The following is a 15640-nucleotide window of genomic DNA, read 5'->3' as shown; positions in this document are numbered from 1 at the left end:
TATTATGTCATAGTTCTGGAGCCCAGAAGTCCAAACTGAGGTGTTAGTAGAACCACACTTCCTCTGAAGCCTGTAGTGGAATCCTTCCTTGCCTATTCCTAATTTCTGGTGGTTTCCCAGCAATTGGTATTCCTTGGCTTGTAGATGTATCACTCCAATCCTCTATCTTCACATGGTGTTCTCCGAGTCTCTGTCTTCACATAGTAATCTTATAGGGACCAGTCATATAGGGGCCCACCCTTCTCCAGTATGATCTCATCTTAACTACATTTGAGATGATCCTATTTCCAAATAAGGTCATATTCTGAGGTGCAGGGATTAGGATATAATGCTTCTTTTTCAAAAAGACACACTTCAACCAATAATACCTTTCCCTCACTAAAAAATCAGGTAAGTCATGAATCATTAATCTGGCTAATCAGCACAAAATCTCCTTAATATCTTTCAAATCAATGTTTTCTCTACTCCACCAGACACTCAACCATCTCCATTCTCCTTTACACACACACACACACACACACACCTGTTCTCACTCCATTCTCACTGTTCTGTCTCTTTTACACACACACACACACACACACACCTGTTCTCACTCCATTCTGTCACACACACAACAAACCTGTTCTCACTCCATTCTCACTGTTTCTCCTCTTAATCATCAATTCTCTTTTGCACTACTTAAAAGTTTCTTAAACTATCTCATCTGTTTGGTTTCAACCACACATCTCCAAATCATTTATGCTATCACCCAGATGATCTTTCAAATGAAAAATCTAATCATGTTATTCCTCTACCACCACCATTCTCTTCTACTCTCCAGCAAACTCTTTTGTCATCTAAAGGAGAAACTATATAAAGCACCTTCTTCAACCTTTTGCCACTCTCATATGCACTCTATCCCCCAGATAAACCAAACTGCTTCTGGTGTCACATCTTCTTGCTTTTACACATGGTGATCCTTAACTAAAATGCTCTCTGTTCCTGATCACTTGACATATTTTACTACCCTTAAACTCTCTTGAGCCACAAAGAATTGCAAACATTTTTTGGTGCTATTATCCTTCTTATTTCCTCTACTACTGTACTTATCACATGGTATTCCAACCCTTCTATGTGTGCTTTTTTTCTCTTAACTACACCTGAAGTCTACCTCAAGGTCAGACATCTTTTGTGCACCTAGCACACAGCATGTTGTCTGTTCCATAGTAAATATTATGGAACTAGATTTTTCAGTAGTTTTTTCCTTTTTACAGTAAGACTTACTCTGAAACTTTCACTTGAAGAGAAACATTTAATGTGTTACCAAGAGAGGTTAACCTAAAAAGCAGCTAAAAAATAATTTTGGAAAAAAGAGTTTTAAAAATCACTGCTTGTGAAAGAATGATCAGAATAACTTTAAAATATCTCAAATGCATTACTCACTGCACATCTATTAGAATGGCTAAAATTTTTTAAAAAACTGACAAGTGCTAAAGAACATGTAGGACAACTGAACCTCTCATACATGGCTGACAAGAATGCAAAGTGGGATAAACCCTCTCGGAAAGAGTTTAACAGCGTCTCATGAAGTTAAATATATACTTACAATATGACAGAGCCAGTCCACTAAATTAAGTAAATTTTAATAAATTAAAACTTAATACTCACACAAAAATCTGTATTCAAATGTTCATAACAGCTTTATTCGTAATCGTCAAAAACAAAATGCCTAAATATCCTTCAGTGAGTGAGTGAATAAACCATGGTACATATTCAATACAAAAAATGGAATACCAGCTAGCAATGGATAAATTCTAAAGTACATGATGCTCATTAAAAGAAGCCAGTCTCCAAAGGTCACATGCTACCTGATTGATGAAAACAAAATTATAGGAAAGAAATCCTTAACCACTCCCAGTGAAGACAGAGATCAGGGAAGAATTTTGCCACAAAGGGCTAGTACTGAGGGAACCATCTGGTAGTGACTGAACTGTTCTGCATCTTGATTGTGGTAGTGGTTCCACAAATCCATAAATGGGCCAAAATTCATTAAATTATAGACTAAAATGAAAATTTAATTGTACTGGATGTAAATTTAAAAATAAACAAATATACATATTACTTCCCAGGCATGAGGGTTAGCTGCCTTTTTCCTCTACTCCCATTTACCTTAGCCCTAGACTTGAGAAAGATTAATTTATGTGAGGAAAAAGGTGGAGCAGATTAAAAGCATGGCTTTGAGGTGGATTATCAAGGAGTTTGCTACAACATTATGAATATTAATCTTAAAAGACTGGATTATGAGATAATGATCTATAATTTTAGAGAAAGACAAAGAGGTACTAAAGAGGAGAGCATATAGACCTGAAAATTAAAGAATGGATCATCTCCCTACCTTTCACCTCTGTCCTACAGCACCATGACTTAATAATCCTATCTTCATCTGACTTGCTTTTTCATGTGCTTCGGCTACACACAAAATGATTGAAGAAAAGGCAATTTAAGAAGATATAAACCCATTTTTATTTCAGTACTTCAAATCTAAAATAAAAGTGATTAATCAGTTGGCTACAGTTTTCGCATCAAAAGCCCTAAATGATGAACAATTTCTTAAAAGTCTGGTGAAATTTAATTTGGCATTAAATGTAAAGGGAAGCTAATACATCTGAGGAAATGATATCTAGCATATTTAGTAATTTGCACTTGTCTCTGCTGCCTGCTTTTCTTCCACAGCCCTGCTCCCCTTCTAACTTTTATTGCTTCCTCCTTTTCTTCCCTGCCTTCCTAAACAGTGTATAATGCCCATTAGCTCTTCAATGCCTCCTAGAAACTTGCCACAAGTCTAAATTATCTACCTGCTTTTAGGAATGACCACACAAAATACAATTCATCTCAAAGGCTGTGAATTAAAATGTGGCTACTACTCAAATTCAAATACTGTGGAGCTCTATTTATAAAATATGGTAATAGGAAATATAAGTAGTCTATTAGGACATTTAACATATATCTAATGTAAGTACTAATTTACAGTAATTTTTAAAAAAAAAAAAAGAATGTGTGTCATTCAGATTATAACTTTTCAGTATACCTGGCTACTAATATGTACTTAGAATACCAAGAGTTTAATAAAGTCAAAATTATTACATTTTGTAAAATAAAATATGCATATATTAACAAAAATACTTTAAAATTATTTAATAATTTCCCCATGTTAGACCTTTGGGTTGAGATTATGTGACTAAGTCTTTTACTGAGATGAAACTGTAGAAAAAAGGTGTTTGAGAAGCTCTTTGCAGTTATTGAACAACTGACAGTCTTCCATTTTCTTTTGTCCATTTATAGAATAAACTTTGGGTAAACTCTAAAAGGTGGTGTGAGCCACATGCCCGTGCAAAAACAATTCTACATAATGTTTCCTTGTAAATCAACAATTCAGGCAAACATATCAATATTATCTTTCTGCTGCCTTGGTTACTCACCTAAAAAAGGCAGTCAAAAATGAAAATTTGGAAAAGGGAAGGGGTTGGTGAGTAGAAAACGGAACACCTGGCTATTAGGTAACTCCTTCCAGAAACACTCTCTGCATTACGAAATATCTATTTGCTGAATTTCAACCTTTAGAACTATACTGAATGCCAAAATGAAAACTTTAAAACTCTCAATGCTATTCTAACAAGCTTCAGATGTATCCAGTGTTGGAATTTGATGGCATTAATTAAGAAATTATTGAGTCATAATAAGAATGTAAAAGAAATATTGGTCCCAAATAAGAATGTAAAAGAAAACCTCACCTAAGCTTCCAAGCCCACAAAGAAAGATTTCTTTTAGCTACACTATATACGATAACGTGTGAAACCATAACTTGCAACATGAAGTTTCATAAATGAGAAAAGTGTCACATTAGATTTTTTCTAACATAAAAATCAGTTCTTTAAATAGTTCTCATTTCTTTCTTAAGTTATATAACAAACATTTTCTTATACAGAAGATTAGATGATAATACTGATGTTAATATAATGTCATTTTCAATTAAAATATAAAATTTAGCAAATATTTTCTTTTGCTCACAGGAAAAATGAATTCTAGGTTCCTCATATTAAGACACTATTTCATTAGCATAAGACATGAATTGTTACAATTCTTCAGTCTTTCCTGAATCTTGTTCAGCCCTAGGAAAATCTGCTTCATACTTCTTTTTGAGATTACTTAAATATGTTCGTAAGCTGTCTGGATCCAACTGAGAGTTCCGAGCAGTTTGAACAAGTCTAGTAGCTAGATGGTATACAGCTCTCTGTCTTTCCATCTCAGGGGTACTCCTTTGGTTTTGCTGTTATTGAAAAAATATATAGATAAAAATTAAAATATGATTCTTATTTTGGCAATATTTTATCTCCTTTCATAGAAATAAGAATTCAATGGTTAACCAATTTTTTTGGATAAGTCAGTCCCATCCAACTAGCAAATAATATACCATAAAAAAATATTATTTTGGAGAATAAAATTTCTCATGAGTATTTACTACTTTATGACAGATCCTTAATCCTTGAAAACCATTTTTCAATGAAAAAAATCTTCTAAATGGTTCAAGTTTCTCAAACAACACCAAAAAGTAATAGAAAATCCACCAGAATTATGTCCTACAAACACTTTATCATTGAAAAGTTATGGGAAAATAACGTTCTGCGCATTACTATGCAGTGTTCATAATTTTAAATGCCACTCAAGAGTACTACTCTGCTATCTCCTACTTTAATTCCCCACCAGATAAACTGGTGGACGGAATGGGTTATCAGTAAACTGTCCCTCAAGAGAGTTCATATATAGAAATTGCTAGAGTCTAAAAAAAAACACTGCTTCAGGGATAAATTACATTTTTAAAATAAGCAACACAAATAGCTAGTTAAAATTATGCCTTAATTCTTAACAAATTATACTTAAGGATACCCAAGAAATAATGCTTAAAATGGGACTCTTCTAATACTTTGGAGGACCTTTGGATATTCAGTCCTTGAATACCTCCCTTCAGGGTTGGGAGTACAACTAGAAAATTCTTCATTCACTTTTTTGCCTGAGCTAGATAGAGGAATCAGCATTTTTTCAATCTTAACTTTTTATGTAAAGACTTAGTTTCTGTTCTCTAAGGGAAATACAATCCTTTCAACTCCTTCTAAATAGCTAGGAACTTTAGGTAGCCAGGAACTCCTTCTCAGTAGCCAGGAATTCTCTCTCTTACTGTCACTATAGAAAAACTGCATACAACTCCATGAGACAGAACATTGATCCATCCATCTATCGGATATACTGATTGATCAACTATCCACTTATCATTTAAACAACAATTATAGCTATTATATATATTCCAGACCCCATAAATTATATTTACGACTACAGGGGATACAAAAATGTCATCCTGACATGACAATGGAACTCAAAAAGCTCAGTCTCACAGTGAAACATACATGTTTACAAGCAATTGATTAATCATGAAAAGTTCCATAAGGGAGATACAAAAATGTTCAGAGGAAAGAAAGTTCACTTCCAGCTTGGGTCAAGAAAGGCTTCAATAGGATGGAAAATAGGTAGCCATTCCGTTTTCTAGGGGATCTTTCCAACCCAGAGATCGAACCCAGGTCTCCTACATTGTAGGCAAATTTTTTACTGTCTGGGACACCAGAGAAGACCCATTTAAAATTAATCTTGATGAATAGAAGAGGCTAGAAGGAAAGATATTCCAGATGGAGGAAACAGAGAGAGCAAACACGTTAGAAAATGTGGTACACATTTCTAACACAGGTCAAAATGATGAAATGACAAGTAACTCAATGTGGCAGAAATGTAGAAAAGGAAGGAAACCTACTGCATAGTCCTAATGAGATGTAATTAAGAAGAAGAATTCATAGACTCAAGCATCCATGGGAGATATGAAAGTGAAGAGAAGAAAATGTTTTTCAAAAGATGAGAAATTTAATTTTGGACCTATTGAAGAGAAAATATAAGTTAAGGTTTTAAGAAGAAATATGGAGAAAAATATACAGATTGAGTCAAAAAGAAATGAAAATGGAGGCTGAGGAAAGGATGAGAATCACCAAGAGTATAGAATTCTAAACAAAGAAATGGTAAAATCTTAGGAATACTTCTATTTGGTAGATGGAATAATAGAAAGCACCAGTGAAGAAGGGAAAGAAATAATCACCAAAGAGGTAGAAGAATGAGAATTACTCAGTAAAATATTCAGCTAAAGAGAGGTTATATTAATTTGCAGTAGATAAAATTAGCCTGTCTTGAATATATTTTGAGCAGCATCAGGAAATCTAAAAACAGGAAGACTACTGGAGAGGTTGCCCATAATTGGAATTTGGCAAGAGGAATTCTGAAGAACTAGGTAATAAGAGGCTCTTCAGAACTGGACCACTGCCAAAATCACTGGTGAAAAATTCCAAAGGAATAACTAGGCAAGTAAAGTCATAAAAGTAGTTGAGGTCAAAAGACTGATGGATGTAAAAAAAAAAAAAAAATTTGGTGTTGGATCTACTACTTCCTAGCAAATCACTTAATCTCTGTGAACCTCAGCTGTAAAAATATAAGTAAAAGTGATAATTTTTTTACCTTTAATTAAATCTAACTACTTCATGAAGAGTTATGAGTTTTATATATGATAATGGATACAAGAGCTTTGAAAACTATTTTACAGGATATGAAATGTTGTGTATAGTGTTTCTCTCTTTTTTTTTTTTTTTTTTTTGGCTGTGCCAAATCTTAATTGTAGCATGTGGAATCTTTAGTGTGGCATGTCGGGATCTAGTTCCCTGACTAGGGATTGAGCTCAGGCCCCTACATTGGGAGCGTGGAGCCTTAACCATTGGACCACCAGAGAAGTACTATGATTTTTATTTTTAATGCTTATTTAAAGAGATTTCTTTTCTTATCATAAAGTCAGTGTAGCAGTAAGTACCAGGTGAACTGAACTGTTTAACTTTTGTCTCCTATCTTACTAGTAGATTTTCTAGGGACAGTTTTAATACATCAAACCAAAAAAGTTTCGAGAAGTAAAAAGGATTTCCTTTATTTAGGAAATAGGTTTTGTTTTAAATGTTTTAATTATTACTTATTATATATTTAGATCCAAGACCATAATAAACATGTACACTAAAAGTATTTTCTTAATTTGAAAAATAATTCTTATTCCTAAAATTTCCTTACCAAAATCTGTCTGGTAATTCGAGTTGTGATATCTTTGGCATCCAAGACAATTGACGGTGGGAGTGATGACACCTCTGCAGCTTTTAATCCTAAAATTATAAACAATGGGACTTCAAAACTACTTGTAGTTTCACTATATTTGTTCTAATCGTTAATAATCTTTTCTTCACAGATTTAAACTTCCTTTCTTAGGCATTTATGAACTACTTACTTCTTAAAATTAAGTTTTTCCAAGTTCTGGGTGACAACTTACCAATTATTGGATTTAATTACTTGCTAAGATATATAAGACAAATTAGAATATCAATTACCTCTCCAGATACCTCTGAGACAGAAAATATGAAAGGGAAAGGAAAAAGGTAATTAGAAAATCAGATAATAGTAATAACATTGAAATTCCAACTACAAATTCAGTTGGTTTATAAGTCAAAGGACATAATGGGTTTTGCAGGATAGAAGAAAGTGTAGTCACAGATAAGCTTAAAGCTGAGTATTCATATATTTAGTAGATCAATGAGAGAGGGATTTCTCAGAAGTCATAACGGTAGGTAATACCAGTAATATTCTCATGCTCTTAGACTTTTATTCTATCAGTGTCTCACAGACTTTCTATTTTATGTTAATAGTTTATCTATTGCTTTAGCAGCACTAGAAGCAACATCAACGTGTATTTAGTAGTTACTAACTGCTAGGCACTGTGCTAGACAGTTCATATTTGATAATTCATTTAATCCTCACAAATCCACACATATCACCATTTAATAGATGAAGCTGAGGCTTATAAAGATTAAACACCTGATACAAATTAAGTTATACATTTGATTATCCCATTTCAAATAGCAAAGCAAAGATGCTTTTTTTACTCTCACAAAGAACAGTCATAGCTAAAATAATTTTGGGAAATTTATCTGTAAAAGTCTAGTGTGTGGGTCGTCTGTACGGATGCTCTATAGTGGGGCTAATGGCAACTTTCTCCAAGAGGACTTATGCCATATGCCATGTCTCCCAGATCTGCTGTAGCCAAAGCCCTTGTCCCTGAGGCAGTTCACTGCTGTCCCATTCTTCCACAGCAGCCACTCAAACACTCAAAAAGCAGGTCTGGCTCGGTTTCTTATGGAGGTTGCTAATCCTTTCCCTGGCTTCTGGTGCTTACAAGGTTTGTTTGCTCCCTCCAAGTCTCTCTGGAGAGTGAGATTTGATTTTAAAACATGATTGCATCCCTCCTACCGTCTTGTTGCGGCTTCTACTTTGCCCTTGGACACAGGATGTGTTTTGCAAGAGAGTTCCAGAAAAACATCTATTTCTGCTTTATTGACTATGCCAAAGCCTCTCACTGTGTGGATTACCATAAACTATGGAAAATTCTGAAAGAGATGGGAATATCAGACCATCTGACCTGCCTCTTGAGAAACCTATATGAAGGTCAGAAAGAATCAGTTAGAACTGGACACGGAACAACAGACTGGTTCAAGACCCTGTAGCTAGGAGGGATTGTGGTCAGGAGGAGAAGGGGACGACAGAGGATGAGACGGCTGGATGGCATCACCGACTCAATGGACATGAGTTTGAGTGAACTCCAGGAGTTGGTGATGGATAGGGCGGCTTGGTGTGCTGCGATTCATGGGGTTGCAAAGAGTCAGACACGACTGAGCAACTGAACTGAACTGAACTGAACATTCTCCTAAAGATGGTTGTTCAGCAACTAGTTGCAATTTTGGTGTTCTCGCAGGAAAAGATGAGTGCAGTTCTTTCCACTCCACTACCTTTAGTTCAGTACAGTTCAGTCTCTCAGTCATGTCTGACTCTTTGCGACACCATAAACTGCAGCACACTAGGCCTCCCTGTCCATCACAAACTCTGGAGCCTACCCAAACGCATGTCCACTGAGTTGGTGATGCCATCCAATCATCTCTTCCTCTGTCATCCCCGTCACATCCTGCCCTCAATCTTTCCCAGCATCAGGATCTTTTCAAATAAGTCAGTTCTTTGCATCAGGTGACCAAAGTATTGGAGTTTCAGCTTCAACATCAGTCCTTCCAATGAACACCCAGGACTGATTTCCTTTAGGATGGACTGGTTGGATCTCCTTGCAGTCCAAGGGACTCTCAAGAGTCTTCTCCAGCACCACAGTTCAAAAGCATCAATTCTTCTGCGCTCAGCTTTCTTTATAGTCGAACTCTCACATCCATACATGACCACTGGAAAAACCATAGCCTTGACTAGATGGACCTTTGTTGACAAAGTAATGTCTCTGTTTTTTAATATGCTGTCTAGGTTGGCCATAACTTTCCTTCCAAGGAGTAAGTGTCTTTCAATTTCATGGCTGCAGTCACCATCTGCAGTGATTTTGGAGCCCCCCCAAAATAAAGTCAGCCACTGTTTCTACTGTTTCCCCATCTATTTGCTATGAAGTGATGGGACTGGATGCTATGATCTTAGTTTTCTGAATGTTGAGCTTTAAGCCAACTTTTTCACTCTCCTCTTTCACTTTTATCAAGATGCTTTTTAGTTCTTCACTTTCTTCCATAAGGGTGGTGTCATCTGCATATCTGGGGTCAGTGATATTTCTCCTGGCAATCTTGATTCCAGCTTGTGCTTCATCCAGCCCAGCATTTCTCATGATGTACTCTGCCACTATCTTCAGTTCAGTTCAGTCGCTCAGTCATGTCTGACTCTCCGCGACCCCATGAATCACAGCACGCCAGGCCTCCCTGTCTATCACCAACTCCCAGAGTTCACCCAAACTCATGTCTACAGAGTCGATGATGCCAGCCACTATCTTAGATTTATATTATACCAAAGAAGTTCTTGTACTATTGCACAGTTCTAGGGCCCACAACAGATTTCCCAACCTGGGAACCTGGCACAGGGCCTGAGAACCCCAAGGGAATTTGACTTTGAAGGGATTTGATAACAAAACTTCCAAAGGACTGGGGAAACAGACTCTTTGAGGGCACAACAAAACCTTGTGTGCACCAGGACCCAGGAGACAGGAGCAGTGACCTCGCAAGAGGCTGAACAGACTTGCTTGTGAGTGTCCAGGAGTCTCTGATGGAGGTGTGAATTGACAGTGGCCTGCCAAGGGTCAGGGGCACTGACCACAACAGTCCTGGGAGCTGCATTGTACTGGGGTAAGTTTTTTGAAGGAGGCAGCCATTACCGCCATTACTCCTGCAATAGTTTGGCCTCAGGCCAAACTACAGGGAGGGACCACAACCACACCACATCAGCAGAAAACTGGATTAAAGATGTACTGAGGATGGTCCCACCCATCAGAGCAAGACCCAGTTTTCCAGACAGGAAGTCCCTCCCATCAGGAAGTTTCCACAAACCTCTTATCCTCATCCATCAGAGGGCAGACAGAATGAAAACCACAATCACAGGAAACTAACCAAACTGGTCACATGGATCACAGACTTGTCTAACTCAGTGAAACTATGAGCCATGTGTGGAGCCACTCAAGACAGACAGGTCATGGTGGGGAGTTCTGATAAAATGTGGTCCACTGGAGAGGGGAACGGCAAACCATTTAAGCATTCTTGCCTTGAAGCCCCATGAACAGTATGAAAAGGCAAATATATCACACTGAAAGATGAACTCCCCAGGTCAGTGGGGCCCAATATATTACTGAAGAAGAGTGAGAAATAGCTCCAGAAGGAATAAAGAGGCTGAGCCAAAACAGAAACAACACTCAGTTGTGGGTGTGTCTAGTGGTGAAAGTAAGTCTAAGGCTGTAAAACAATATTGCTTAGGAATCTGGAATGTTAGGTCTGTGTTTCCAGGTAAATTGGAAGTGGTCAAACAGGAGCTGGCAAGAGTGAACATCGACATTTTAGAAATCAGTGAACTAAAATGGACTAGAACAGGTGAATTTAATTCAGATGACCATTACCTCTACTACTGTGGGCAAGAATTCCTTAGAAGAAATAGAGTAGCCCTCATAGTCAAAAAGAGTCCAAAATGTAGTACTAGGGTGCAATCTTAAAAATGACAGAATGATCTCTGTTCATTTCCAAGACAAACCATTCAATACCACAGTAATCTAAGTCTTTGTTCCAACCACTAACGCCAAAGAAGCTGAAGTTGAGTAGTTCTATGAAGACCTACAAGACCCAAAAAAGATGTCCTTTTCATTACAGGAGACTAGAATGAAAAAGTTGGAAGTCAAAAGATACCTGGGTAACAGGCAAGTTTGGCCTTGGAGTACAAAATGAAGCAGGGCAAAGGCTAACAGAATTTTGCTGAGAGAAAGCACTGGTCATAGCAAATACCCTCTTCCAACAAAACAAGAGACGACTCTACACATGAAAATCACCAGATGGTCAATACCAAAATCAGACATTATATTCTTTGTCGCTGAAGATGGAGAAGCTCCATACAGTGAGCAAAAACAAGAATGGGAGCTGACTGTGGCTCAGATCATGAATTCTTTATTGCAAAATTCAGACTTAAACTGAAGAAAGTAGGGAAAAATCACTAGGCCATTCAAGTATGACCTAAATCAAATCCCTTACAGTTATACAGTGGAAGTGACAAACAGATTCAAGGGATTAGATCTGATAGACAGAGCGCCTGAAGAACATTATACAGGAGGCAGTGATCAAAACCATTCCCAAGAAAAAGAAATGCTAAAGGGCAAAATGGTTGTCTGAGGATGTCTTACAAATAGCTGAGAAAAGAAGAGAATTGAAAGGCAAAGGAGAAAAGGAAAGATATACCCATCTGAATGCAGAGCTCCAAAGAATAGCAAGGAGAGATAAGAAAGCCTTCCTCAGTGATCAGTGCAAAGAAATAGAGGAAAACAACAGAATGGCAAAGACTAGAGATCTCTTTAAGAAAGTGAGAGATACCAAAGGTGCATTTTGAGCAAAGATAGGCACAATAAAGGACAGAAATGGTATGGACCTAACAGAAGCAGAAAATATTAAGAAGAGGTGGCAAAAATACATAAAAAACTACACAAAAAAGATCTTAATGACCCAGATAACCACAATGGTGTGATCACTCACCTAGAGGAAGCATGTTGGAGTGCAAAGCGAAGTGGGCCTTAGGAAGCATCACTACAAACAAAGCTAGTGGAGGTGATGGAATTCCAGCTGAACTATTTCAAATCCTAAAAGATGATGGTGTGAAAGTGCAGCACTCAATATGCCAGCAAATTTGGAAAACTCAGCAGGGGCCACAGGACTGGAAAAGGTCAGTTTTCCTTCCAATCCCAAAGAAGGGCAGTGCCAAAGAATGTTCAAACTACAACACAATTGCACTCATCTCACATGCTAGCAAAGTAATGCTCAAAATTCTCCAAGCTAGGTTTCAACAGTACGTGAACCGAGAACTTCCAGATGTTCAAGTTGGATTTTGAAAAGGCAGAGGAACCAGAGATCAAATTGCCAACATCCACTGGATCATGGAAAAAGCAAGAGAATTCCACAAAAACATCAACTTCTGCTTCATTGACCAGGCTAACGTCTTTGTGTGGATCACAACAAATGGTGGAAAATTCTGAAAGATATGGGAATACCAGACCACCTTACATGCCTCCTGAAAAATCTGTATGCAGGTCAAGAAGCAACAGCTAGAATCAGACATGGAAGAACGGACTGGTTCCAAATTGGGAAAGGAATACATCGAGGCTATATACTGTCTTCCTGCTTATTTAACTTATATGCAGAGTAAATCACATGAAATCCTGGGCTGGATGAAGCACAAGCTGGAATCAAATTTGCCAGAAGAAACAGCAATAATCTCAGATATGCAGATGACACCCCCTAGTAGAAGAAAGCTAAGAGGAACTAAAGACCCTCTTGATGAAGGAGAAAGAGGACAGTGAAAGAGCTGGCTTAAAATTCATCATTCAGAAAACGAACATCATGGCATCTGGTCCCATCACTTCTTGGCAAATAGATGGGGAAACAATGGAAACAATGAGAGACTTTATTTTCTTGGGCTCTAAAATCACTGAAGATGGGGACAGAAGCCATGAAATTAAAATACATTTGCTCCTTCAAAGAAAAGCTATGACAAACCTAGACAGCATGTTAAAAAGCAGAAACATTATTTTGCCAACAAAGGTCCGTACAGTCAAAGCTATGGTTTTTCCAGTAGTCATGTATGGATGTGAGAGTTGGACCATAAAGAAGGCTGAGCGCTGAAGAATTAATATTTTTGAACTGTGGTGTTGGAAAAGACTCCTGATAGTCCCCTGGACTGCAAGAATATCAAACTGGTCAATCCTAAAGGAAATCAATCCTGAATATTCATCTGAAGGACTAAAGCTGAAGCTGAAGCTCCAATACTTTGGCCATCTGATGAGAAGAGCCAACTCACTAGAAAAGACCCTAATGCTGGGAAAGACTGTAGGCAGGAGGAGAAGGGGATGATAGTGGACGAGATGGTTGGATGCCATCACCGACTCAGTGGACATGAATTTGAGCAAGCTCCAGGAGATGGTGGACAGGGAAGCCTTGTGTGCAGCAGTGTATAGGTCATGAAGAGTCAGACATGACTGAGCAAATGAACAACAACAAATGTAAAAGTCCCTGAACAAATGAAAATTCCCTGAATCTGTCAACTTTACATGTATCATAATGATTTAGATAGAAAATATCTTACCAATTTTATGAACACATAATTTGGTAACACATTCCATTTTAAGACTTTAGATTTAAATATCAAGTTCTCCAAATTTGAAGAAAGCAGAGGAAGGACCTTGTTACTAAAAGAGTGTCTAAGAAATATATAATTTCCAATTCAGTATATAACTTTCAAGTATAACTAAATTACATTTTCCTAAGTATAGAAACTATACTTCTGGGGCCCCCATGTATTATAATTCTACATAGTTACTGTTAATATGTTTTTGAAACAAGCTTAATACATAAAAATGTGAATTTGAATAGAAAATACAGTCTTAAAGCATATAAGCATTCAAAAGAATGAAAGATAAAATTTCTTTGACTGACTGTCAATAAACAGGAAAGAAAGTTTATGAGACTATATAGTATTTCAGCATATACACACATTTATATACACATATATATAGTATATACAAATAAAATTTCTATATGCATACCATAATTTTTTTCTTCTGTGAGTCCCTTAGAAAGTTTGTAGGTATACAAGATTGCTTCTTTATTTCTTGAAGTGTTCTTTACATGTTGAACTTCAAAATGCATGTTTTCTACGTTAGGATACAGAATATCTATCTGGCACAGTTCCAGGAAATGTGTAGCAAACAGTGTAAATGCCTAGAATATATAATGAATATCAGTATTTTAAAATGCACTAGAAAATTTTATTTTAACTATTTAAACATAAAATTTATTTTAACTTATTAAGTAACTTCGCAGAAATGTAATGAAACTTTGAGAACTAATGTGGTCAACTCATCTTAAAATGTTTTGAAATTTTATATTCAATGAGGGAAACATTTATTATGTTTACACAAACACATGTATGTTACATTATGGAAAAGAAAACAAATGCAAAAATCCTAAAAGAAACAATCTGAAGATATTGAAAGGATGAAGTTTACCAGAAATATAGCTATTAACTGAGGTCATCATTTATTAGAGAAGTTACCCACAAACAAAATCATAACATTTCCCTCACTTAAAAAAAACTTTACTTTAAAAATAGATTCCTCACATATAAGTAGTTTAGGGAAAGTGAAATCAGTGGATTATCTTAGGTATTTGAAACTGTATAGGTTTTTGCTTTTATATTTGTATTATGTTAGGGTTAGGTACTTATACAGAGGGAAAAAAAGGTTGAGAACACGGCTTAGTACAATAATTCTTCAAGTTTAGTAATCCCCTGGGGAGCTTGTTAAAGATGCAAATTATTGATGCTTATCCCCCTCACATTCTCAATCAGCAACTGTAATTTAGGGCCCCAGGAAACTGCATTTTCCCTAAGCACTTTAGGTGATTTTGATGGAGATGTTTCAAGTGACTTAAGACCAGCACAGTGGCTTCCTGCCCTGTGTTCAGAGTTACTGAAGCAGATATGACTAATTATGTTTTAAGACACCAGTGAGAAATGAAATATATGATTAGTGGAAAATTTAAATAGTAAAACATTAAAAAGAAACTTTTTGACTGGCAAATGACTATCAGTTATGGAAAGGAGTTAGTAAGGGGAGGAATGGTTTTGTATATGACAGAAAAATATGTAATAAATCTCAACTATTAAATCAAAAGGGGGTATAAAACAAACAAAATTTATAAATCAACAAGAAAATTTTTTCTTAGAAATTTATTTTTGGCTGTGCTGGGTCTTCATTGCTGCCTGTGGGCTTTCTCTAGTTGTGGTGAGCAGGAGCTACTCTCTAGTTGCCGTGCATGGGTTTCTCATTGCAGTGGCTTCTCTTGTTTCAGAGTATGGGCTCCAGTGTGCATAGGCTCAGTAGGTGCACTGCACAGGCTTAGTTATCTTTCAGCATGTGGAATCTTCCCAGACC

General features: G+C 36.7%; 1 protein-coding gene across 1 annotated transcript in view; it reads right to left on the bottom strand.

Moving 5' to 3' along the window:
- Window positions 1–4086: 4086 nt before the first annotated feature.
- Window positions 4087–15640, bottom strand: part of MSH4 (mutS homolog 4) — a 99689-nt gene continuing 88135 nt past the window's right edge. Inside the window, exons 18-20 of the mRNA XM_055402888.2 lie at window positions 14252–14426; window positions 7180–7268; window positions 4087–4306 (exon numbers count right to left, since the gene is read on the bottom strand). Of these exons, the coding sequence (XP_055258863.2) occupies window positions 4112–4306; window positions 7180–7268; window positions 14252–14426 (459 nt within the window). The 3' untranslated portion in view covers window positions 4087–4111. The remainder of the gene's footprint in view (window positions 4307–7179; window positions 7269–14251; window positions 14427–15640) is intronic.

Source organism: Moschus berezovskii, chromosome 4 (assembly GCF_049115385.1).
Source record: "Moschus berezovskii isolate FMDL1 chromosome 4, NW_MosBer_1.0, whole genome shotgun sequence".
NCBI lineage: Eukaryota > Metazoa > Chordata > Mammalia > Artiodactyla > Moschidae > Moschus > Moschus berezovskii.
This window is presented reverse-complemented; position numbering and strand designations above follow the sequence as displayed.